This window comes from Dendropsophus ebraccatus, chromosome 9 (genome assembly GCF_027789765.1).
Source record: "Dendropsophus ebraccatus isolate aDenEbr1 chromosome 9, aDenEbr1.pat, whole genome shotgun sequence".
Classification (NCBI taxonomy): domain Eukaryota; kingdom Metazoa; phylum Chordata; class Amphibia; order Anura; family Hylidae; genus Dendropsophus; species Dendropsophus ebraccatus.
The window spans coordinates 27,217,433-27,243,047 of record NC_091462.1 but is presented as its reverse complement, the minus strand read 5'-3'; the positions used below and the strand labels follow the sequence as shown (position 1 = coordinate 27,243,047).

The 25,615-nt window shown below is 43.8% G+C and overlaps 1 protein-coding gene across 2 annotated transcripts in view; it reads left to right on the top strand.

Annotated features, from left to right (window-relative positions):
- Positions 1-3,895: 3,895 nt before the first annotated feature.
- The window catches only part of LOC138800789 (prolyl endopeptidase FAP-like), a 103,655-nt gene continuing 81,935 nt past the window's right edge, over positions 3,896-25,615 (top strand). Inside the window, exons 1-2 of one of the 2 annotated variants that reach the window (XM_069982818.1) lie at positions 3,896-4,022; positions 4,248-4,329. In XM_069982818.1, coding sequence (XP_069838919.1) covers positions 4,017-4,022; positions 4,248-4,329 — 88 coding nt within the window. In that variant the 5' untranslated portion in view covers positions 3,896-4,016. Of the gene's footprint in view, positions 4,023-4,247; positions 4,330-21,118; positions 21,223-25,615 lie in introns of those variants that run through there. The other variant, XM_069982819.1, reaches the window with a different exon arrangement.

Here is a 25,615-nt window from a genome sequence, read left to right as displayed (position 1 = left end):
AGGGGGATGTTTGTGAAGCGTGCTGGGTGATGTACCAGCATGTTTCCTTATCAATGGGGGCAATTTCAGCGTGATTGGTTCCCTTTAACATCAATTCCTCCCTGGTGGCTGGTCCAGCTGGGGAGAGAAACACAGACACGCAGATTGGTGTATTATGGAGACTAATTCGGGAAATCGACTAGGGCGGGATGGACAACCCAGGGGCCAGCTTCGGCCTGCCTATGGACCACCCTTACAGATTAGCGTCCAATCACACTTCACCTCATTTTAAGAAAAACTTTATATACTACAAATTATGTCATACAGTACATCACATGGTGTCTATGTAGACAGATGAATAATGATGAAACCCATGACAATTTCTTCACTAGGTTCCTGGAATATTTTGTGTCATTTGCATCTTGTGTCATTTGTCCTCAAACAGCTTGGTTTAACCCTTTAAAGGGGTAGTTCACCCAAAAAAATTCTTCAAAACAACTGGTGCTAGTAAGTGCCAGCGATTCGAAATTTACTTCTATTAAAAAATCTCCAGTCTTCCAGTACTTCTCAGCTGCTGTATGTCCTACAGGAAGTGGCGTATTCCTTCCAGTCTGTCACAGTGCTCTCTGCTGCCAACTCTGTCCATGTCAGGAACTGTACGGAGCAGTAGCAAATCCCCAAAGAAAACCTCTCCTGCTCTCCAGGCTGGAAAGAATGCCACTTCCTGCAGTACGTACAGCAGCTGATAAGTACCAGAAAATGTGAGATTTTTTTAATATAAGTAAATTACAAATCTCTGGCACTTTCTACCACCAGTTGATTTGAAAGAATGTTGTTGTTTTTTTGGGTGAACTTCCCCTTTAAAATGTATCTTCATTACAATAACATGGTGCATGTGTAGTGTCCCAGCACAGGTGTGCCACTAAGTTTCTCCTGCACCTAGGCAAAGTAACTTACTCAGGTTCTCACAAGGGGGATGAACAAAAAGTGTATTGTGTGTTTTTTCCCACTAGGTGTCGCTGTTGTATTTATTGCGTGTACTGTACTGAGCACAGCTGAATGAAGCAATGGGTTAAATGTCTTATGTCACATGGTATGTTTTTCACCTATCACAGGTGCAGGCCTTGTTTCTCTCACTTTTCTGCCTATCACCTCTTCTCTCCTGTTTCTCTCCCTACTGACCCCAGTAGGACAAAGCAGCAGTTACCCTACTTATTCAACTGCAACGCACCGCTATTCTGGAATGTTTGGGAAAGTTGTACTACCCTAGCAGGACGGGTATACCAACACTATAGGGTATAAGGCAATCAGATTCACAGTATCTATACGTGAGTACGAGTATCTTCTTGTTCTTCTCTTCTCAACTTTGTTATCCCGGCAGAGTACACTGCTACGTTGGACAGATTTCTCAAGACGTTCCTCTACTCTTCTCTCACAACTCTTATTACTACTACCTCCTGTCTGCGCCTGCTGTTACCAAAATATGTTTATTCTGTATTGCACTGAAGACTCTAAGTTAAAGGAAGTTATCCTGTTTAAGCTCTTGGACTCTGGTCTATCGTTTTTTAACCTAAACATCAGTTCACACTTGTCCGGGGGTGGGTTTCAACACAACTCCAGGCCCCCATGACAAGTGCCCAAGTGACCCTACACCCACAGCCACAACACGGCACAGCTACCCCAGCACACGGCACATGGTGCATCGCAACCAACTGTATGGGACTTTTCACCTGTGCACCCTAAAGCACCCACAGAAATATCCAATTCACTATGACATGTGTAACAGCAGTAGTAGTGGACACTCCTACTGCTCTGTGGCTTGCAATTTCACCTAAAAACTCATTGAACAAATACAGTTCTCATAGGATATCAATGTACAGACTCCACTCTGGGTCGGGCCCCTTCTTTTATACATGGACATAAAACTGCAGCTGCACTAACCTCTTCTAATACAGACAAGGGTCCTCTGCCCACTACGGCAGCTAGTAGACATCTCTATCCTGTACACCATCTGTGTACACGTCAGATAACTAAAAAATTTAAAACATATTTTAAACAGCTGATGTTTCCCTGCTCCTCGACTGATGACTGTCACTTTTACACACAGTAGCATTAGCAACTGAAAGGCTGGCTCCAGGCCCTTAGATATTTGAACAATCAGTGCTCTCCCACTATACACAAGAGAAATCCTGTCCTAGTCTCTTACAGGATGCATACCCCAGAATCACAGGGGAATGTCATATCACACCAGCTTACCAACTGAAAGAATTCGAACTACAACCCTGGCTATGGCCATTATCTCCATATATATATATATATATATATATATATATATACTGTATATATATATATATATATATATATATATATATATATATATATATATATATATATGTGTGTGTTAGAGATGAGCGGACCATCGGACTTTCGCTCTCTCGTCATGCCTGTGATCGCGGCCGCATACTTGCGCTCCCGAGAATATGTGGCCAGGATATTCCAGGGAATCGATGTTGAAATCCCTGGAATATCCTGGCCGCATATTCGCGGGATCGCAACTATGCGGCCGGGATCACAGGCATGACGAGAGAGCGCCGATGCCGTCAGACCAAAAGTCTGATGGTCCGCTCATCTCTAATATATATATATATATATATATATATATATATATATATATATATTACATGACACACATATTTACCCTAAGGGTACTATTACACGGGCTGACTACGGACAGATCATTTTAGTAAACGGGTGCCAATCTGCTAGGTTTACTAGGTTTACTGGACCTATTAGACGCCCGATAATCAGGCAGCAAGGGCTGCATGGACATCAATAGCGATGTCCATGCAGCCTTTGCCCAAACACCTAATACCCTACCTCTTCCTGCTCCCGATTTTCTCTCCTGTGCTTCTCAGCTTCCTTGTCCCGGTCAGCTGACAGGCCGCTCAGCCGATCACAGGTGGCTAAGCAGCCTGTCAGTTGACAGACTGCTCAGACGCTGCAGCCGCTATAACCGGGAAGCTGCAGAGCTCAGGAGAGAAGACCAGGAGAGGTAAGGTGTCAGGTGTTTGGGGAATCGTCAGGCACCCGACGATTTTTGGTTGTTGATCGTTGTCATCGGCTGATTGTTGTATCTATTACACGGAGCGATAAGCGTCCAAATGTAATAGGGCCCTAAGTGATAGACCAGTGGTTCCTTGTCCAATCAGCCTTCACAGCAAGCAGCACGCACTACCAATAGGAAGCCAGTGAAAGTGCGCAGGATTCCTCATGGTAGCAATTGTCACCAATTACACTACTGCTGGCCAAGTAGGTGGTAATGGCATCCTAGGTCGGTCCCTAACATAGCCTTAGTGGTACCTACAATCATATATATATATATATATATATATATATGCATTGCCCTCATCTATGCACACACAAGAATATAAGCAGTGCCTGTGTATACACACACATATATATATATATATATATATATATATATATATATATATATATACTTTCCATATGTTATTTGACCTTAACTGTCCGCAGTGCATTCTGTGCTCATTACTTTGCAGTATCCTATGACATGCAATCCTGTTTTGTCAGGAAATGAATCATAAAAAGAAGCAGACACACACTTTTTCTACCAAACTGCTGCCTGTTGCTTTTTCTTTGATTCCTTAGTTACCTTTTTAGGTCACTTTGTTAAATCGTCGCTTCGGCAGATATTAAACTTCTTTGCACTTTTTTTTCCTATATGAAATTGTTGAGTCATAGGTGAACGGGAAGTTTCGCTCCACTTCTGCTGGACACAGAGGTTTGGAGCCACCCACTGTTCTTCCCAAAAGCAAAATACGCCCATAAAATCTGTTTTCAATTTCTTTTTTTTAAATCTCCCAAAGGTTGCCAAATGTTTCAAAGTATTGAGCAAAATCCGTAGTGTTTTGGAGGAATTCTGATTCATAAGGAAACTTCCTGCACGTTGGCACCTCACATCTATTTAGGAGCAATACTCAGCAGCGGTCACTTAGTTTCCTCGATTTCTAGGAAGGATGAAGGTAAGTTCCACAAAATGCAACATTCTTTGAACAATTTTTTTTTTTTACTATTTGATTTTTCAATGAATTTTCACTTCTAGAATTTTTGTTTGATGATTTCAAGGTTGCGTCATCTTAATCTTTAGCAGACATCTGGATCTTTTTAGTTACCTTGCTTGGCTTATTGGGTTTGATGCTGATTTTATATGTTGTTTTTTTTTTTTTTTTTGTTTGTTTGTTTTACAGACCCAATTAAAAGTGATTATTGTTATAGCCGCAGCCATTGTTCTTATAGTTCCTGTCATAATGATTGTGCTTCTAAAATCAGGTAAGAGGGGTTTCTGGTAAAAAAAAAAAAATGTTTACAAATTGCTAAATATTATGTTATAATTTTATATATAATATTAAAATTTATTATTTTGTTTTGAAAAATATTATTATTCATTTTAAGGCTGTGTTCACACATAGTATTTCCATCAGCCTTTTGGTCAGTTTTTTTCAACCAAAACCAGGGGTGGATTGAAAACACAGAAGCTGTGCAAATCTTTCCATTATAATTTCACCTTGTTAATTCCAGTCCTGGTTTTGATAAAAAAAAAAAAACTGCTGGCCAAAAAACTGATGGAAATACTGTGTGTGAACATAGGCAAAAGTCAAAAACTTAACTGATCATAAACTTTCATGTTGATTTGTCTCCGACATCCCTGTTACTATATATGTTTGGCTCAGACATGTGCATATCAATTCCTACGACGCAGGGAGTTACCATATTCCTCTGTCGTCACACAATAGAATCAGCTGTGAAAATAACCAACACATTCTCCAAAGAGAATACACATTGAAGAGTGTCTGGCAGCCCCTGGATTTTCAACAGCTGAAAATGTTGTAGTATCTTAAGAAGAACATCACATTACAGTAATTTAATACTTTGTTGCAAACCATTGAGATCGGGTTCTTTTTTTTTACTGGCAAAAAATATTAGAAAGCAATGTTACAGCAATGTTTCATATCACAATGTGCCCGCTCCTGGTCTAATAGAGTAATAATACATTTAATATATAGATTTTGTTTAATGTTAAAGGGAACCTGTCACCCGTGCCGGGGTGACAGGCTCCCGGCCCCCGCTGGAGCACCATATACTCACCTGATCCTGACGGGTTCCGCTTCTTGAGCCGGTCGGGTGACTGAGATATCAGTGCCCGAAGCCTGGTGGCCGCGCTCCTCAGATGAGTCCAACGCTCATAGAGAATGACTGAGCATCGGACTTACCAGTCATTCTCTATGAGAGTTGGACTCATCTGAGGAGCGCGGCCACCAGGCTTCGGGCGCTGATATCTCAGTCACCCGACCGGCTCAAGAAGCGGAACCCGGCGCGATCAGGTGAGTATAGGCTGCTCCAGTGGGGGGGCGGGGGGGGGGGCGGGAGCCTGTCACCCCGGCACAGGGGGTGACAGGTCCTCATTAAATATCATATAGTTATGGTAAGCATTTGGGAAATAGTCAGGAATTCTGCAGGGAGCTTTTCGATTACTGGGGGCGCTGTTCTACATATGATGTGATAACTGATCTAAGAACATAGATGGTTTCCTTTAGCTTTATATATGAAGTACATAACTTATTAGCCATGAGATGAATAGGTAACATGGATTATCTCTCTACAATGACACTTGTCAAAGGGTGAGAGATATTAGGTAGCAAGGGAAGAGCTAGTTCTTGACGTTGATGTGATGGATGCAGGAAAAATGGGCAAGCGACCCCTTCCCTCCATCCATCCATCCCCTCCTTGTATATCCCCCTTCCCTCCATCCATCCATCCCCTCCTTGTATGTCCCCCTTCCCTCTATCCATCCCCTCCTTGTATGTCCCCCTTCCCTCCATCCATCCCCTCCTTGTATATCCCCCTTCCCTCCATCCATCCATCCCCTCCTTGTATGTCCCCCTTCCCTCTATCCATCCCCTCCTTGTATGTCCCCCTTCCCTCTATCCATACCCTCCTTGTATGTCCCCCTTCCCTCTATCCATACCCTCCTTGTATGTCCCCCTTCCCTCCATCCATACCCTCCTTGTATGTCCCCCTTCCCTCCATCCATACCCTCCTTGTATGTCCCCCTTCCCTCCATCAATTCCCTCCTTGGTTTAACTTGATGGACATGTGTCTTTTTTCAACCGTAGTATGTTTGGCTATGTTCAAACTACACATTTTCGTAAAACTACGGCCGTTGTTGCCAAGTGCAACAACGGCCGTGGTTATTACGAAAATATAGATAATATTGTTCCTTATGGGATCCTGGCCGGAGTGTATACGCAAGGTATACACTCTGGCCGGGATCTCTCGCGGCCCTGTGAGAAACCGACATGTCCGTTTTCTGCGGCTGCTATTCAATGAATAGCAGCTGCAGAAAACCCTGTCAGTGAGAGCAGTTCCGGCTGCTTGCTGCATAGTGTGCAGAAGGGGAGTTCTCGCACGGATGCACCCGCATCAGAACTCTGCGGCTGCAAAGATCATCTGGCCGGTACTGCAGTAATGGCTGGGATGATCTTTTCAGAGACCGGCCGTTCCGTGACCCGGCCGGGTCATGGAACGGCCGGTCCCATACGAGGTCTGAACATGGCCTGACTATGTGTGTAACTTTGAGTGACTTTGTAAGGTGCCAGATGGTGATTGCCACAAGACTGGCCTATAGTGGTCTTGTGGGGTGTATCCAGTATTAAATGGTTTGCGTATACTAAAAGTGGTTTAAGAAAGACCAACTGGTGAACTAGCAACAGTGAACTGGGCGCCCATGACTTTGATGCACGTGAAGCATGATGCACTTGAGCGAAGGCTGGATCATTTCTCTGATCCAACAGGACCCTGTTACACGGAGCGATATTCTGCCAAATCAGGCCTATTTGGCAGATTGTCGCTCAGTGTAATAAAGGCAACGATCAGCTGATGAAATGATTATCGGCTGATAGTTGTTGTTTATTCCAACCAAAAAAGACTGTGTAAAAAAATAATAAACCTTATACATAAGTGTCCAAGCTCCCCCGTGTCCTTCTCGCTTCTGCCCTCTGCCCGCAGCCGCCACTGGAGCTTCTGAGATGGTTTCTGAAGTGACAGGCCACTCAGCCAATTGCTGGCCGCAGCACTGTCCTGTCTTGGCCACTGATTGGCTGAGCGGCCTGTCACTTCAGAAACCAGCTCTGAAGTTCCAGCAGCGGTTGCGGAGAGAGGGCAGAAGTGAACAGGACCCTGGGGAGCATGAACAGGTATGTATAAGGTTTATTACTTTACACAAGGGCAAGAGCTGCATGGATATCGATAACTATATATAAATACAGCCTTTGCTGCATGATTATCGAGCCGTGCAATAGTCTTAGTAAGCAAGTGCCGATCTAGTAGATCGGTGCTCGTTTACATTAGTGATCGAAGCCATGTAATACAGCCCTTACTGTAGCAGTAAAAAAGTGTTGGCTTTGATAGATAGGTATCAAGACACACAGAGCACTGCAGCTTGCTGTGTTTGGCTCGGTTCACATCTCATCTTCTGCTTCTAGAAGATGAGTACTACCAGTGCACAGTCTGACAAGTTTCTGATAGGTCCATTGACTTGAATGGGCAGAGCGTAGCCATATTACAATTTCCCAAATGTATCCTTTTTGTGTGAAATAAAAAGCATGGTCTATACATAACACAGCATATGTCCAGTAAATGAACAGAATGTAGCAACAATATAACACAATATGTCCTGCCCATTTAAAGTGTCACTGTTGTTTAAATTTTGTTTGCAGAAATCAATAGTACCGTCAATTTTAAGAAACTGTGTAATTGGGTTTATTAGCCGAAAAATGCATTTTTATCATTAAAAAGCAGTTTGAATCTCCCCCCTGTCTTCATGGTTCTCTTATGGAGAGGGGAGGGGTTTAGGTAGATGAGGCACCAAAACAGGACAACAAAGAGTTAATTTACAGCTACATCACCGGGCTATCTCCTCTGAAGTCAGCACTGACCTCTCTGACCTCTGAATACTAGCTTTCAAATAGCTCAGCTGTGTAATCCTTTGTTCTCTGCGCTCTGCTGGCGACTAATCTCCCTCCTGGGACCTGGGGAAAGTCTTTTTGAATGCAGATGATGGCAGATTTGCCTAATAAACCTAATTACAAAGTTTCTTAAAATCGCCTGGACTAAAAAAAAAAAAAAAAAAAAATTACGACAGTGACACTTTAAGTCAATGGATCTATCAGTAACATGTTGGGCACATTTAGCCTGAAAAGGGATAGAAGACAAGATGTGAACCTAGCCTATCACACATAACATCAAGCAGGTGGGCTTTAATATTAGGGCTAATCGGGGTATGTTGTGATATTAAAAAGTAAACTTCTCAGCACATCATGTTTATTCTCATCTTATTTATTTCACAATAGATTAGTTATGATACTTAGCGCACACAGTCCAGAAGAACCTGCAAACTCAACAGCAAAACATCTCTGGTTTATGCAACCCCTGTCCAATAGTGACCATTTTCGGGTATTCTTGAGTGGTTCTGGGGTGGAACCTAAGTGTTGCAATTTTGTCTTAGTTGTTCTTTGGTAAAAGTTGTATGCAGGTAGTCCCCCCTGTTGGGGAAAATGTTTGATTCTTCTGCATTGCATGTATTAAAGGGGTTATCAAGGGCTACAAAAACATGGCCACTTTCCCCCTATTGTTGTCTCCAGTTTGGGTGGGGTTTTGAAACTCGGTTCCATTGAAGTAAATGGAGCTTAATTGCAATCTGCACTTGAACTGGAGACAACAGTAGTGGGAAAAGTGGCCATGTTTTTATAGCGCTGGATAACGCCTTTTATATAAAGAAGCTGCTCTGTCTGTTGATTTGTAGTATGACATGAATGTCCATTAAAATAAATGGGGGAGCCATTATACCTAAGCAGGAAGCAGAGCAAGTTGTTGCATCACCAATGGGGCCCCATTATAATGTAGCAACAGAAGACAACGATGTCGGCACTGTCCTGCTGTTGAGGGGCAAGTAAATCAGATCTCAGTGTGATATTCCCATTTCCGGTCTCACTCAACCCCTCGTGGTGCTCAGCTTATAGAAGTCCAGCAAAATCTTTACAATAGAGAGTATGATGAAGGCGGCACTCACCAGTAGTGGTTAAAAGATGCTTTATTGGGACAGTAAGGGCAGCAGCAATAGGTGCTTTCCACAAAGTTACAGAGCGACGGCCGAAGCACCTATTGCTGATGCCCTTACTGTCCCAATAAAGCACCTTTTAACCACTACTGGTGAGTGCCGCCTTCATCATACTCTCTATTGTAAAGAGATCCCATTATAATGTTTGCCCTGTTACCTCTGTCCATTTACTTCTTCAAAGAATGGTTGTTACAGGCTGGGTTCCTTTGGTTATTACAGGCTGGGTTCCTTTGCTTGTTACAGGCTGGGTTCCTTTGGTTGTTACAGGCTGGGTTCCTTTGCTTGTTACAGGCTGGGTTCCTTTGGTTGTTACAGGCTGGGTTCCTTTGGATGTTACAGGCTGGGTTCCTTTGGTTGTTACAGGCTGGGTTCCTTTGCGTGTTACAGGCTGGGTTCCTTTGCTTGTTACAGGCTGGGTTCCTTTGGTTATTACAGGCTGGGGTCCTTTGGTTGTTACAGGCTGGGTTCCTTTGGTTGTTACAGGCTGGGTTCCTTTGCTTGTTACAGGCTGGGTTCCTTTGGTTGTTACAGGCTGGGCTCCTTTGGTTGTTACAGGCTGGGTTCCTTTGCTTGTTACAGGCTGGGTTCCTTTGGTTGTTACAGGCTGGGTTCCTTTGGTTGTTACAGGCTGGGTTCCTTTGCTTGTTACAGGCTGGGTTCCTTTGCTTGTTACAGGCTGGGTTCCTTTGGTTGTTACAGGCTGGGTTCCTTTGGTTGTTACAGGCTGGGTTCCTTTGGTTGTTACAGGCTGGGTTCCTTTGGTTGTTACAGGCTGGGTTCCTTTGCTTGTTACAGGCTGGGTTCCTTTGCTTGTTACAGGCTGGGTTCCTTTGGTTGTTACAGGCTGGGTTCCTTTGCGTGTTACAGGCTGGGTTCCTTTGGTTGTTACAGGGTGGGTTCCTTTGCGTGTTACAGGCTGGGATCCTTTGCTTGTTACAGGCTGGGTTCCTTTGGTTGTTACAGGCTGGGTTCCTTTGGTTGTTACAGGCTGGGTTCCTTTGCGTGTTACAGGCTGGGTTCCTTTGCTTGTTACAGGCTGGGTTCCTTTGCTTGTTACAGGCTGGGTTCCTTTGGTTGTTACAGGCTGGGTTCCTTTGGTTGTTACAGGCTGGGTTCCTTTGGTTGTTACAGGCTGGGTTCCTTTGCGTGTTACAGGCTGGGTTCCTTTGGTTGTTACAGGCTGGGTTCCTTTGGTTGTTACAGGCTGGGTTCCTTTGGTTGTTACAGGCTGGGTTCCTTTGGTTGTTACAGGCTGGGTTCCTTTGGTTGTTACAGGCTGGGGTCCTTTGGATGTTACAGGCTGGGTTCCTTTGGTTGTTACAGGCTGGGTTCCTTTGGTTGTTACAGGCTGGGTTCCTTTGGTTGTTACAGGCTGGGTTCCTTTGGTTGTTACAGGCTGGGTTCCTTTGGTTGTTACAGGCTGGGTTCCTTTGCTTGTTACAGGCTGGGTTCCTTTGGTTGTTACAGGCTGGGTTCCTTTGGTTGTTACAGGCTGGGTTCCTTTGGTTGTTACAGGCTGGGTTCCTTTGCTTGTTACAGGCTGGGTTCCTTTGGTTGTTACAGGCTGGGTTCCTTTGCTTGTTACAGGCTGGGTTCCTTTGCTTGTTACAGGCTGGGTTCCTTTGCTTGTTACAGGCTGGGTTCCTTTGGTTGTTACAGGCAGGCTTCCTTTGGTTGTTACAGGCTGGGTTCCTTTGGTTGTTACAGGCTGGGTTCCTTTGGTTGTTACAGGCTGGGTTCCTTTGCTTGTTACAGGCTGGGTTCCTTTGCTTGTTACAGGCTGGGTTCCTTTGCTTGTTACAGGCTGGGTTCCTTTGCTTGTTACAGGCTGGGTTCCTTTGCTTGTTACAGGCTGGGTTCCTTTGGTTGTTACAGGCTGGGTTCCTTTGCTTGTTACAGGCTGGGTTCCTTTGGTTGTTACAGGCTGGGTTCCTTTGGTTGTTACAGGCTTGGTTCCTTTGGTTGTTACAGGCTGGGTTCCTTTGGTTGTTACAGGCTTGGTTCCTTTGGTTGTTACAGGCTGGGTTCCTTTGGTTGTTACAGGCTGGGTTCCTTTGCTTGTTACAGGCTGGGTTCCTTTGGTTGTTACAGGCTTGGTTCCTTTGGTTGTTACAGGCTGGGTTCCTTTGCTTGTTACAGGCTGGGTTCCTTTGCTTGTTACAGGCTGGGTTCCTTTGCTTGTTACAGGCTTGGTTTTGTAGCTGAGGTTTTTTGTCAGCTCATAAAAATGTTGGCGTTTACCCAAAAGTCTTTTACTTTAAACCTTATGTTAACGATTACAGAGAAAATTATCTCGATAGAATATGTGATTCCTGAGCTGAGGACCGGCTCTAGTGTATACAGCAGACCTGGGCTTTTCCTCCCCCTCAATCCTAGCGATTTCATGTACTACTCCTTCAGCGTGAATCGATCTTGTCCTCGCTAGGAGGTCACTCATGCCGTAATGGCAGGAAAATCTTACTCACGTAGCTAAAGGGACATTAGTCAGCGAGTGCAAATGATAAAGAACATTGTGTATAGTGCTAAAATATTTACAAATCTATGATGGAGAACACAGACTTATGACTATGAGCGGATCACTTTCGATAATCCATTTACGCTACATGCCAACTCCTGGTCATGTATAGCCTGTGGCGGAATCTGGCAGCAAGGGTTCAATAGCGCTACAGCCAATATCAGGAAAAAGTAGCATTACATGGTGCCCACTAACAGTCTTATGTCATCTCCGTAATGGAGACAGGCCAGCCCCTCCAGGGGGACAGATTGTTTTTGTATATTTGGTAAGGATAATTCATGTTGTTGAACCAGTTGTGGTGAAATGTGTTATTGGGACATTTGACACCTTGGGCCCAATGCGTAATGCTGCCTTATGGCTTATTTTTGAGTGCTGGGCTTTCAGACAGGCCAAGCACCAATTACGTAAAGTGACTCTGTCAATAGGTGTATGTTGTCCTATCTAAGAGTAGCACAAACTAGTGGCAGATAAGCTGAACAGAATGATGTATCACTTACATTGTTCTGTGCAGCTGATCCAGAGATATCCTCATGAATAGCATGGACAGTAAGTAGTCTTCTTCATTATGGCATGAGCTCAGTAGTCCTTGATATTCATGAGCTCCAGCAAACCCCACCCACCAGCTGCTGATTCAGCAGCTGGAGGGCGGGGGCAAGAATCCTATTCTCCTGCATATAAGAAGAATGGCTGATCAGAATGATGGAAGTAATACCCCAATCTGTTCAGCATTTCTGTCACTAGTTTATGCTTCCCTCATTTAAGGTAGCATAAACCTAGTGACGGATTCACTTTAACCTCTTAAGGACATATGACGTACCGGTACGTCATATGTCCTCACTTGCACTTCAAAGCGGGGCCGCGCGGCGGCCCCGCTTTGAAGTGCCCCGATCCCGGGTGCCGCGAGTAGCCCGGGACCGCTGCTATTAGCGGGCACGGTCGGATCGCCGTGCCCGCTAATTAGCTAATCGGAGGCAGCTGTCAAAGTTGACAGCTGCCTCCGATTACCGGAGGCAACGTTTCCCTGGTGTCTAGTGGGGGAGATCGCTCCTCCGGGACCTTGTCCCGGAGGAGCGATCTCCGTTACTGATGCCGGCCGGGGACGCGTCCAAGATGGCGCCGTCCTCGGCTCGGCACTCGTTCGTTTTCGGCTGCAGCAGCCGAAAGCAAACGAGTGCCGATCTCATGGATCTCTGCAGCATATCTATGCTGCAGAGATCTCTATGAGAGATCAAAGTATATATACTAGAAGTCCCCCAGGGGGGCTTCTAGTATATGTGTAGAAAAAAAAAAAAAACGTGTTGTTAATAGTAAAAAGCCCCCTCCCCTAATAAAAGTCTGAATCACCCCCCTTTTCCCAGGTTTTAAATAAAAGTAAACAAATAAATAAACATGTTTGGTATCGCCGCGTGCGTAATCGCCCGAACTACTAATTAATCACATTTCTGATCTCGTACGGTAAACGGCGTCAGCGCAAAAAAATCCCAAAGTGCAAAATTGCGCATTTTTGGTCGCATCAAATCCAGAAAAAATGTAATAAAAAGCGATCAAAAAGACGTATATGGGCAATCAAGGTACCGATAGAAAGATCACATCATGGCGCAAAAAATGACACCTCGCACAGCCCCATAGACCAAAGGATAAAAGCGCTATAAGCCTGGGAATGGAGCGATTTTAAGGAACGTATATTGGTTAACAACGGTTTGAATTTTTTACAGGCCATCAGATACAATATAAGTTATACATGTTATATATCGTTTTAATCGTAACAACTTGAGGAACATGCATAACAAGTCAGTTTTACCCCAGGGCAAATGGCATAAAAACACATTTCCCCCAAATAAAAGAAATGCGTTTTTTTTTCAATTTCACCACACATTGAATTTTTTTCTGGTTTCGCAGTGTACTTTATGCAAAAATTCAGCCTGTAATTGCAAAGTACAATTAGTGACGCAAAAAATAAGGGGTCATGTGGGTTTTTAGGTGGAAAAATGCAAGTGCTATGACCTTTTAAACACAAGGAGGAAAAACCGAAAACTTAAAAACGAAAATGGGCCACGTCCTTAAAGGGTTAACCACAGCCTTTACGTGATTTGAGTAATAGTGTTGCCCTTTAACTGTTCGCCACACATCACACGTTTACACAGGGCAATGCGGCCAATAAGAATGATATAAATGGGTGCAGCAAACAAATGAGTGTTGGGCAGGTGCAAAATAGTCATAGTCAGGTACAGGAAAGTAAGTAAAGGCAGGGGCCATAAGTTTATGGTCAGTATTCCAGTCATGAGAAACAGACACGGGTCATACAAGGTTTACGAATCAGGAAACACAAAACACTATTACTCTGTTAGACCGGATGGGGATAGGTTCAGGTTATGCACAGACCCTTGAAATAACAGAGAGGGCATGCCTGTGCAATGGGGAACAGAGAAGACAGAGGAACAGCAGCGCAGTCAGCAAAGAAAGAGGCAGAGAGAGGGAGTGGGACAGGAACCGAGAGGAAATGGCATTTAGAAGTAAGAGTACATCGGTAGAGACAGACCATTTAAAGGTAACCTGTCACCCCGGCTGCCAGGGCAGAGCTCGCCCGACCCCCTGGTGGAGCCCCGGATACTTACCCCTTCCTGGAACTCCCACTCCTGGACCTGGTCCTGGCGCGGAGAAATTGCCGTCCGAAGCTGTGTGCGCGCGTTATGCTAATCACTAGAGATGAGTCTGGCGTCCATAGAAAATGACTGCTCTGACATTTTTTGGAAATTTGTCATCCGGCGGGGCAGGGGGAAACATAATAATAACTTCTCACCTCCTTCCGTGCCTTTTCAGCGCTGGCTTACCGCTTCGGAACTCCTGCTGGCTTCAGGCATTTTCTTCAGCTGGAACATCACAACCTAGTTGATGGACGGCCGCTCAGCCAGTCAGTGACTGGGGCGGGACACCCCTGCAGTCACTGATTGGCTGATGGGGTTGGATATTTTTGAGTCATGATGACATCGGAACTAGGGGGAAAATGCCATCTGGCGGGGGTCCCGGAGCCTGTGAAATGGTGTTTTGGGGGCACAGGGAGAGGTAAGTAGTGATTGTTTATTATGTTCCCCCCTGCCGGCTGATAGATTTTTTAAAAACGCCAGACTTCTCCTTTATTACTAATTTCTTTACCCAATAAATTATTTGATCGATCCTTTGCTACCATACATACACAAATCACTGTCTTAAAGACATTGGGGGACATTTATTAAACTGGTGTAAAGTTGAATTGTCTTAGTTGCCCCTAGCAACCAATCAGATTCTACTTTTCATTCCTCAAAGACTCTAAAAAATTAAAGGTGGAATCTGACTGGTTGCTAGGGGCAACTAGGACAATTCTACTTTATACCAGTTTGATAAATCTTGTGATTTCCCAGTGCAGACTCTGTAACAGACCTCCGCGGCCCCTATAGCCGGACCCCTGGTTATCAATCATATCGCCAAATGTTCTGTGCATCAATGGCCAGCTGCAGCTACGGTTGTTGTCACTTGGCAGACATGTTGAGGGAATATTTGATGCTCCTTAGCAAACTCTATCACCATGGAAACTGACAGTGGTGTGAAGTAGTGGTTCACTGGTTATAGATGATGATCAGACATGTCAGATATTTACAATGTGCCTGCCAAATGACAGCGAGCGCCATGATTAAATCTATCATTTTTTTTGTGTGGCGTTTCTATTTTAAGTATCCGGAGCTCTTCCAGTAAGGAGTTGTAACCGGCGTAATGATTTTAATTAAGGAAATATTTTCGGCACTTTTCAGTGGAATCATCCTGCGGGATGTTTAATTGGAGAAATGTGTTTAGTCAAAAAAAATCAATTAATATTAAAGACAACAAATCAGGCAGGCTGCTCCGCTATTAGGCTGTGCTCATGCTTGGTAGTTAGGTGGCATTTTAGCACTGTTTATATTTGGTCATTAGGGGTGCTGGTAGATGGTAGTATCGCCCACACTAACACCATGGCACTTACATGTCTATTTAGAGGGGTTATTCGAAGAGCAGAATCTTCTGCGGAGCTGCACTTCCCTCCTCTGGCCGTTTCAGATGATAACGTTGGAGAAGGCGAAGGGGAGGCTGGTGCATGTTGCGAGCATTGCACAAAATGCATATTAGCTGCTCAGTGTCACTGCAATATGGTAACATTGGGCAGCTATTAAACATTACCCACAACATCCTCGAATTTGTTGTGCCATGTAAAGGCAATGCAAACGAGCACAGATCTCATTGATCGGCACCCATTTACGTCAACAAATCTGCACATCTAAAAGGACCCTTGTAATTCTGCATTGTGTCTTTTGCTGCGTTTACACGTAACGATTATCGTGCGAATTTGCGTGATAACGATCGAATTCGAACGATAATCGTACGTGTAAACGCAGCGAACGATCAAATGACGATCAAAATCGTTCATTTTGATCTTACAACATGTTCTCAAATCGTCGTTCGTCGTTCGCAAAAAATTTGCAGATCGTTCCATGTAAACAGTCGTTCGCCGATTTAACCAATGTGTGAGATAGGCTTAAGCGATCGCAAAACGAATTTTCCGTAAGATATATATCGTTCCGTCTAAACGCTGATCGTTATGGAAAAAAAATTGTTACTCCGACATCGTTAATCGCACGATCGGGCCAATTATCCTTTCGCATAAACGTAGCATTTCTCTATTCTATGTGATTTACAACCAGGTGTTTCTATTCCCCATGCCATCTGTGCTTTTTCTGTATATAGTCTAAAGATGGCTGTAAACCTCATACCATGGTGCCGCTGACGATGCGTTTGGCTGATTCTCTAAGGCATATGGCGTCCTCCCAACTCGTACACCCATGCGCGCCTATATTTGGTGAAATAAGGGTCAGGCGCAAATAGGATTGATAAACTGGCACCAGAGCTATCTGTCTCGGGCTTTTCCCTCACCTTCACATAGATAACGCATGAATGTTTAGCCATATCAAACATGGTGCTCTCTGCTGTCCATATCAAATCTGCAGTAACAAATTCCTATAGAAAACGACTCCTGCTCTGGACAGTTCCTGACATGGACAGAGGTGTCAGCAGAGAGCACTGTGTCAGACTGAAAAGAATACATCACTTCCTGCAGGAAGCTGGTAAGTCAGCGGTTGTATCCATACCCTAGGGCAGCATCCAACTTCTCCACCACCAGAAGTCAAATGCAGAGCGTTCCGATTTGGAGAACATTGCCAAACCCAAATAATTTGCCAACTTTGCTCAACACTTTGCTCAACTCACCAGGAATGTGCCATAATATCTACCAGCATACCTCCTTGACAGTATGTCGATGTATACTGTCCAGGTGTGTAAAATCTATGTAAATGGTTCCTTTAGGAGAACATTTTTTATGGTATTTATGACTGTATTAAAGAGCTTTTTTTATCCCTTCAGCTTTATATGTGTAGCATGGGGAGTGTCGGTAAAAACAAGTGTAGTGCACTTTATGAAAGAAAAGTTATTTTTAGGCACAAAGTAAAAAATAACTCGAGGACATACACCATGTTTATACAGGCATCTGGATGACATCTGCTCTATGTTTCCGTGAACACGCTGGACAGCGACATCTGTCAGTCATTAAGTAGACAGGCCTTTAAGAGATAAAACAGGGACTTAAAGGGGTACTCAAAAAAAAAGTTATACAGGTTTGTGAATGATTTATATATATATATATATATTTTTTTTTTTTTTTTAATCAAGTCTTTCAGTACTTATCAGCTGCTGTATGTCCTACAGGAAGTGGTGTATTCTTTCCAGTCTGACACAGTGCTCTCTACTGCCACCTCTTTCTATGACAAGAACTGTCTAGAGCAGAAAAGGTTTTCTTTCTTTTTTGAAAAAGTGGACATATTTATCTTTCCTTTTTGTCTTCATCTATCGCAATGGCTTCTACCTCTCTAAGCCGGTGCTTCAGCATTCCTGCAGGTCTGCATAATCTCATTCAAAAAATTCATTAAAGAAATCTCAAGTCTTTCAGTACTTATCAGCTGCTGTATGTCCTGCAAGAGGTGGTATTCTTTTCAGTCTAGAGAGCAGGAGAGGATTTTCTATGGGGATTTGCTACAGCTCTGGACAGTTCCTGTCATGGACTGATGTGGCAGCAGAGAGCACTGTGTCAGACTGGAAAGAAAATACCACTTCCTGCAGGACTTACAGCAGCTGATAAGTACCGGAAGACTTGAGATTTTAGAAATTAACAAATCTATATAATTTTTTGACACCAGATGATCTTAAAACATTTTTTTTCACAGTATCTATTTAAATCAAGAGTCCTCAGGTTATACTTTGTGTCGGCCAGCTACACCTGCTCTGTGCTATACAAGTAGAATATATCGGTCATCTCCGCTTTAATTCTTTACAACCACTAAAGCTCCAGCAAACTACCACTACCACCATCATCGTAAACTTAGTATATTAATAGATGAATACGTTTTCAGAAAATCTGCAGATTCCATTTGTTCTAGGAAACTGGGATCACCACAAGCAGCGTGGTGGAATTCATATTTGACCTCAGAAAATGTGCTGAAGAAAGAATAGTTTCTGTGCTCTGTGGTCAAGAGTGCGTGCACAGGCGTATGAGTGTTCCCTGATGGCTTTCACGAGTCTACATAGAATCAGTAAGAAAGCTCTAGAAATATTTTGCTAGATCAGTTGTCTCAGTTTAGAGAAAAGATGGCTGCTTCTCTTTGAAAACCACTCATAACCACAGGCAGTTTCTGGTACTGAAAAAGTTTACTGAAAGTTATACAGATTTGTAAATGACCTCTCTTAAAGGGGTACTCCGATGGGATTTTTTTTAATCAACTAGTGTCAGAAAGATAAACAGGTTTGTAAATTACTTCTATTAAAAAATCTCCAAACTTACAGTACTTTTCAGCTTCTGTATGTCCTGCAGGACGTGGTGTATTCTTTTCAGTCTGAGACAGTGCTCTCTGCTGCCATCTCTCTACGTGACAGGAACTGTCCAGAGCAGCAGCAAATCCCTATAGAAAACCTCTCCTGCTCTAGACAGTTCCTGTGTCAGACGAGAAAGAACACATCACTTCCTGCAGGGCATTCAGCAGCTGATTAGTACTGGAAGACTTGAGATTTTTAAACAGAAGTAAATTACAAATCTATATAACTTTCTGACACCAGTTGATTTAATAGAAAATTCCCGCGTGAGTACCCTTTTAAAATAATTCAAGTCCAGTACTTAGCTACTGTATGTCCTGCAGGAAGTGGTGTATTCTTTCCAGTCTGACACAGTGCTCTCTGCTGCCACCTCTGTCCATGCCAGGAACTGTCCAGAGCAGGAGTGGGTTTTCTATGTGGATCTACTACTGCTCTGCACAGTTCCTGACATGGACAGAGGTGGCAGCAGAGAGCACTTTGTCAGACTGGAAAGAATTCACCACTTCCTACAGGACATACAGCAGCTGATAAGTACTGGCAGACCTGTGTTTTTTCAGCACCGTTAAAATCAGTTGATTTGAAAACTTTTTTCCTCCTGAGTATCCCTAAAATGTACAGTTTCCACACCAAAATCTTCATTAGCAAATTTGCCCAATTTGGTGCAGATTTGCAGCTAAAGACTAAATTGGGCAAATTTGCTAATGAAGATTTTGGTGTGGAAACTGTACATTTTAGGGATACTCAGGAGGAAAAAAGTTTTCAAATCAACTGATTTTAACGGTGCTGAAAAAACACAGGTCTGCCAGTACTTATCAGCTGCTGTATGTCCTGCAGGAAGTGGTGAATTCTTTCCAGTCTGACAAAGTGCTCTCTGCTGCCACCTCTGTCCATGTCAGGAACTGTCTAGAGCAGTAGTAGATTCACATAGAAAACCCACTCCTGCTCTGGACAGTTCCTGACATGGACAGAGATGGCAGCAGAGAGCACTGTGTCAGACTGGAAATAATACACCACTTCCTGCAGTACATACAGTAGCTAAGTACTGGACTTATTTTGGAATTATTTTAAAAGGGTACTCACGCGGGAATTTTCTATTAAATCAACTGGTGTCAGAAAGTTATATTGATTTGTAATTTACTTCTGTTTAAAAATCTCAAGTCTTCCAGTACTAATCAGCTGCTGAATGCCCTGCAGGAAGTGATGTGTTCTTTCTCGTCTGACACTGTGCTCTCTGCTGCCACCTCTGTCTGTGACAGGAATTGTCCAGAGCAGGAGAGGTTTTTATAGGGATTTGCTGCTGCTCTGGACAGTTCCTGTCACGTAGAGAGATGGCAGCAGAGAGCACTGTCTCAGACTGAAAAGAATACACCACTTCCTGCAGGACATACAGAAGCTGAAAAGTACTGTAAGTTTGGAGATTTTTTAATAGAAGTAATTTACAAACCTGTTTAACTTTCTGACACTAGTTGATTAAAAAAAAAAACATCGGAGTACCCCTTTAAAAATAGGTCCAGGTCTTATAAAGCGATCAACGATTTCTCATTCGGTCGTTAATCGTTACTGCATTTCAACCGAACGATTATCGTTTAGATTCGAACGATTTAACGATAATCTGAACGATAATCGTCCGGTGGAATAGGGGCCTAAGGATCAGCATCAGTTTTACAGAAAATGAAGCCATAGGCAACAAATAGAACCTCCGCGTTTTTACACTTTTTTTTTCTTTTACAAATTCAAAATCCTTAAAGTTTAAGTGGAAGGGTTAATTATAAATTTCCTGGTGGACTATGGCAATGAAGGAGTCAATAGTACATTCAGGTTTATATTGGAAATCTGAATCTCTGGCAATTCTATGTTCTTAGTATTCAGATGACTACTTGCTGCCTTTGTCTCCAACACTAATATATATTTTCTAGCTAAACTTTTTGCACGTGTCTATGTAAGAGTCTTCATACTCTCACGTTTCAGCTGTTTTCTATTTCTTCGGAGTAACAGTAGCTGAATAGCGTACACGTCAGGGAACACAAAGGCCAACGCTGCTCTAATGTCTTCCATATGCCTCATATATCCGCCTCAGAGCTACTTCACATGTAAAGGATGGATCTGAGAGTGAGAAAAAATGGGTTTGTACTACAATGTTAGGCTTCATTTAACACTACAGGCCTCGTTTCCCATAGCAACCTGAGCTTGAAGGGGTTGGTCACTTTATAGTAAAATTTCTCAGTGTATAGTATTAGTAAGTGTATTCACTGTATATACTGAGAGTAGCTCCCTGTGTACTCACTGTATATACTGACAGCGGCTCCCTGTGTACCCCATAGAGCTAAAATCACACTCATCTTCTCCAGGCTGGGCTGCCCTGCTCTGTGATGTTTCTGTCCATAAAATGGCTTACATGGAGGAGCATGTGACCATGCCCCGCCCCCCCAGTGTCCACCATAGGCATATACAGACTGTTGGACACTTGAGGGCGGGGCATGGTCACATGCTCCTCCATGTCAGCCATCTTATGGACAGAAACACCACAGAGCAGGGCAGCCCAGCCTGGAGAAGATGAGTCTGATATTAGCTCTATGGGGTACACAGGGAGCTGCTGTCAGTATATACAGTAAGTACACTTACTAATACTGTATACTGAGCAATTTTACTATAAAGTGGCCAACCCCTTTAAGCTTGATTTTAAAAACTAATGTGGTAAAATGAAAGCTTTGCTGTGACTGGTTGCTATGGGCAAGAAGACCTGTATTTTTTTTTTTTCTGTAGGCAGTTTTGAACAATGAGGCTAATATTATGAAGTAAATATCACTTATTATATTGGGCAACACTGCTTTCATCATAACCTCTTAGTGACCAGACTGTTTAGGCCTTAAAGGGGTTATCCAGTGAAAATCTTTTTCTTTCAAATCAACTGGTTTCAGAAAGTTATATAGATTTTTCATTTACTTCTATTTAAATATCTCAAGTCTTCCAGTACTTATCAGCTGCTGTATGTTCTGCAGGAAATGTTGTTTTCTCTTCTGTCTGACACACTACTCTCTGCTGCCACCTCTGTGCGAGACAGGAACTGGCCAGAGCAGGTGAGGTTTTCTTTGGGGATTTGCTGCTGCTCTGGACAGTTCCTGTCTCTGACTGAGATATCAGCAGAGAACACTGTGTCAGACTGAAAAGAAAACAGCATTTCCCGCAGGACATACAGCAACTGATAAGTACTTGAATACTTGAGATTACAAATCCATGTAAATCTATGTAACTGTCTAAAACCAGTTAATTTGAAAGCAAAAGGTTTTTGCTGGATAACCCCTTTAAAGGAATTTGGCCAGGGATTAAAATATTTTATATTTGGTCAGGAGTGGTGTAAAAACTAAAAATTAAGTTAAACTCACCTATCCTGCTCCTGGTGCCCGGTCATCACCGCTTCTGGTGATGGGTCATTCCTGTAAGAACTGCCCCTCTCTGCCAATCCCTGGCCACAGCAATGCTTCAACTCAGCGATTGGTTGAGTGGGCTCAGAGCTTTGAGGGCTTGGGTTAGGTGAGTATAGCTCCAGCCACATATAATTTTTTTTCATCCCTCTAACTGTATATGGGACTTATTTTTGGAAGGCCAATTTGCAGTTTTCTTTGGTACCATTTTGGGTTATATAAGACTAATTACACATATGATTGGTTCATTAAAGGGAACCAATCACACTAAAATTGGGCATAAAGGTAAGGAAACGTGCTGGTACATCAGCCAGCACGCTTCCTAACCATCCCCCTGTCCCCCCCCGTCCCATGAACATTCGGCCCGCAAAGTTAGTTTAATCGTGTCCCGCGCTCTATGCAAATTACCATACAAGTAGTCACGGTGGGCGGGACGGCTGTTCGAGTAGTCACGGTGGGCGGGGTCTTCGTCAAGTAGTCACTGGGTCCAGGGCCGGCTCCGGGCGTGTTGTAAAGCGGCGCCTGGTGACGTCACTCGGGGGGGGCGGCATTGCACGTCGGCCACGCTGACGTCTTTACTAAGCTGCGCATGCGCAGTACAGTGGGTGAAGCCGCTGCTGTACCACGTTGCACAAGCGCAGTACAGCAGCGTCTTCTCGGGCTGCACTGCGCATGCGCAGCTTATATTATATTTCTGACATACTGCCCGTAGGCAGTGCTGTCCAGCCATATACAGAGAGGCATATTAGTAGGCCTCGCCTCTGGCAGGGACTGCAAGGCTTAGTCCCATGGCAGCTATTGTGCCCTCTCTAAACCGCTTAGGTGCTTCAATCACTAGTGACTGCAGCATCTAAGAGGATAAACAGCCAGGATCTGCCTTAGACGGTTGCTCCGCTACCAGACGCCCATGCAATACTAAGTCACTGTACATAGGCTGCGGCCTACGGTAAACCCCATAAATAACTGCTGTAAAAAGGTGTATTGCCAGTTACTTACAGGTTAAGGCTGGGTTCACACTACGTATATTTCAGTCAGTATTGTGGTCCTCATATTGCAACCAAAACCAGGAGTGGATTAAAAACACAAAGGATCTGTTCACACAATGTTGAAATTGAGTGGATGGCCGCCATATAACGGTAAATAACGGCCATTATTTCAATACAACTGCCATTGTTTTAAAATAACAGCAAATATTTGCAATTAAATAGATGCCATCCACTCAATTTCAACATTGTATGAACAGATCCTTTCTGTTTTTTCAATCCACTCCTGGTTTTTGTTGCAATATGAGGACCACAATACTGACTGAAATATATGTAGTGTGAACCCATCCTTAAAGGGGTTGTCCGGCGCTAAAAAATTATTCACATAATAACACACATTACAAAGTTATACAACACGTGACCGCGTCATCAGCCGCTCAGCTGCGATTGGCTGAGCACAGTTATGCTCAGCCAATCGCGGCTGAGCTTCGGATGACGCTGCAGAGGGCGGCCGGCACTCGGGAAGATCCGCCGGCCGCCCGAAGAAGACGTCACTGCTGAGGATCGGAGACCGTGGTCGGCACGTGACAGGTATGTATAGCGCACCACACTTCCGGGTACACGGGTGGGGGTGGTGGGACACGGGGAAGGGGGCCATTCACAGACATAACATACATTACAAAGTTGTATAACTTTGTAATGTGTGTTATTCTGTGAATAATTTTTTAGCGCCGGACAACCCCTTTAAGTGGAGAGCTATGTAAGAATGCCAACCTATCTGGGGGGCTCTGGCCTTACCATGCAATATGTGGCTCTTTATTTGACTGGCCAACGTAGGATCCTATATTTCTTACAGCGGCCACTGGAAGAGTAATATATGTAGTGAAATTACATTCTCCCAGTGATAGGCTAGGTTCACACTATATAACTGACAGACCTCTTTCATAATATCGGCCATCATTGCGCAAATAAGGGCTGTTATTTTTTAAATAACGGATGTTAGTTGCACCATGATGGCTGTTGTTATGAAAGACATTTTTACATAGTGTGAACCTAGCCATAAAGAGAAGTAAAACCAATGGCAGTCAGCTGATCATAGCAACAGCCACTGAAAGTCTCCTTCATGGAAAAACCCATGTAATGTATCTACAGGATCTAAACAACAAAGTCTTGAATAGTGGACTGTCCCTTTAAATTTTACAGGAAGTGCTTTGACAATATACTGTATTTTTCTGGAGTTTAAAAATAGATAGAATATTGTAATATAAGCTCGATCTATAAGCATGTAACCACAACTCTGCCTCATATTGCGCAAAATTTATTGTTCTCATACTCAAAGAAGAAATTCTTGCCAGTAGTAGTAAGCACAATCTAATACAATTGTGGTCATATTGCTCCTCTCTAGGAGAAGCTAAAACTTCTGCTTTTGAGTAAACACAGTATTCGCTGATTCACTTCTCTTTTTTTTTGGTACTAAACAAAGAACTCTGAAACTTTTGTCATGGGTTTCAGAGACCCCAATGTTATATACAAGCAGGCTTGGACTGGCCCACAGGAGACCAGAGGAATTCCCCTGTGGGCCCTACCCATTTGTGGGCCCCTGAGCAGGAGGTCTGCATCCCTGTTTAGCAGCTTCAGGATGACATATAATCCCCCAGTTAGTTTCATGGGACTTCACCTTTCAAGAAATTTAAAGCGACTCCGTACCCACAATCTGACCCCCCCCAAAACCACTTGTACCTTCAGATAGCTGCTTTTAATCCAAGATCTGTCCTGGGGTCCCTTCGGCAGGGGATGCAGTTATTGTCATAAAAACAACTTTTAATCCGGCAGCGCTGTGTCTAACGGCCGGGGCTTACATTTGTATATGCATTAGGCTGGCACCACCTCTCCGTCCTTCCTCCCCACCCTCCTCATTATTAGGAATGATCCAGGAACATTTACTGCTGTTTGAGCTTTGCACAGGTGTATTAACGATCCAGCCCATGTGCCGGGCTGCCACAGGTGGGGAATAGGCAGCAATCTGCCTGGAGTATTCCTAATGATGAGGAGGATGGAAAGGAAGGACAGAGAGGTGGTGCCAGCCTAATGCATATACAAATGTAGGCCCCGGCCGTTAGACACAGCGCTGCATTGTATTGTATTGTACTACCTGCCGAACAGACCCCAGGACAGATCTTGGATTAAAAGCAGCTATCCGAAGGTACAAGTGTTTTGGGGGGGACAGATTGTGGGTACGGAGTCGCTTTAAGTGGACGGCAGTGCTGTTTGCATAGAGCAGGGATGGGGAACCTTCGACCCTCCAGCAGTTGCAAAACTACAACTCCCGTCATGCCTGGACAGCTCCTATACACTAGAACAGGGATGGGGGACCTTCGGCCTTCCAGCTGTTGCAAAACTACAACTATCATCATGCCTGGACAGCCTTCGACATTACACAGAGCGATGGTCGGTAGTTACGATTGTTATTACGATCATTATTGTGATCGTTACTATGATCGTTTATTCCTTCTGATCCCAGCAAAACAATGAACAATGCGCAATTACACTGAACGATCAGTGAAAAAATGCGGAACTTGAGCGAAGGATTAACAAT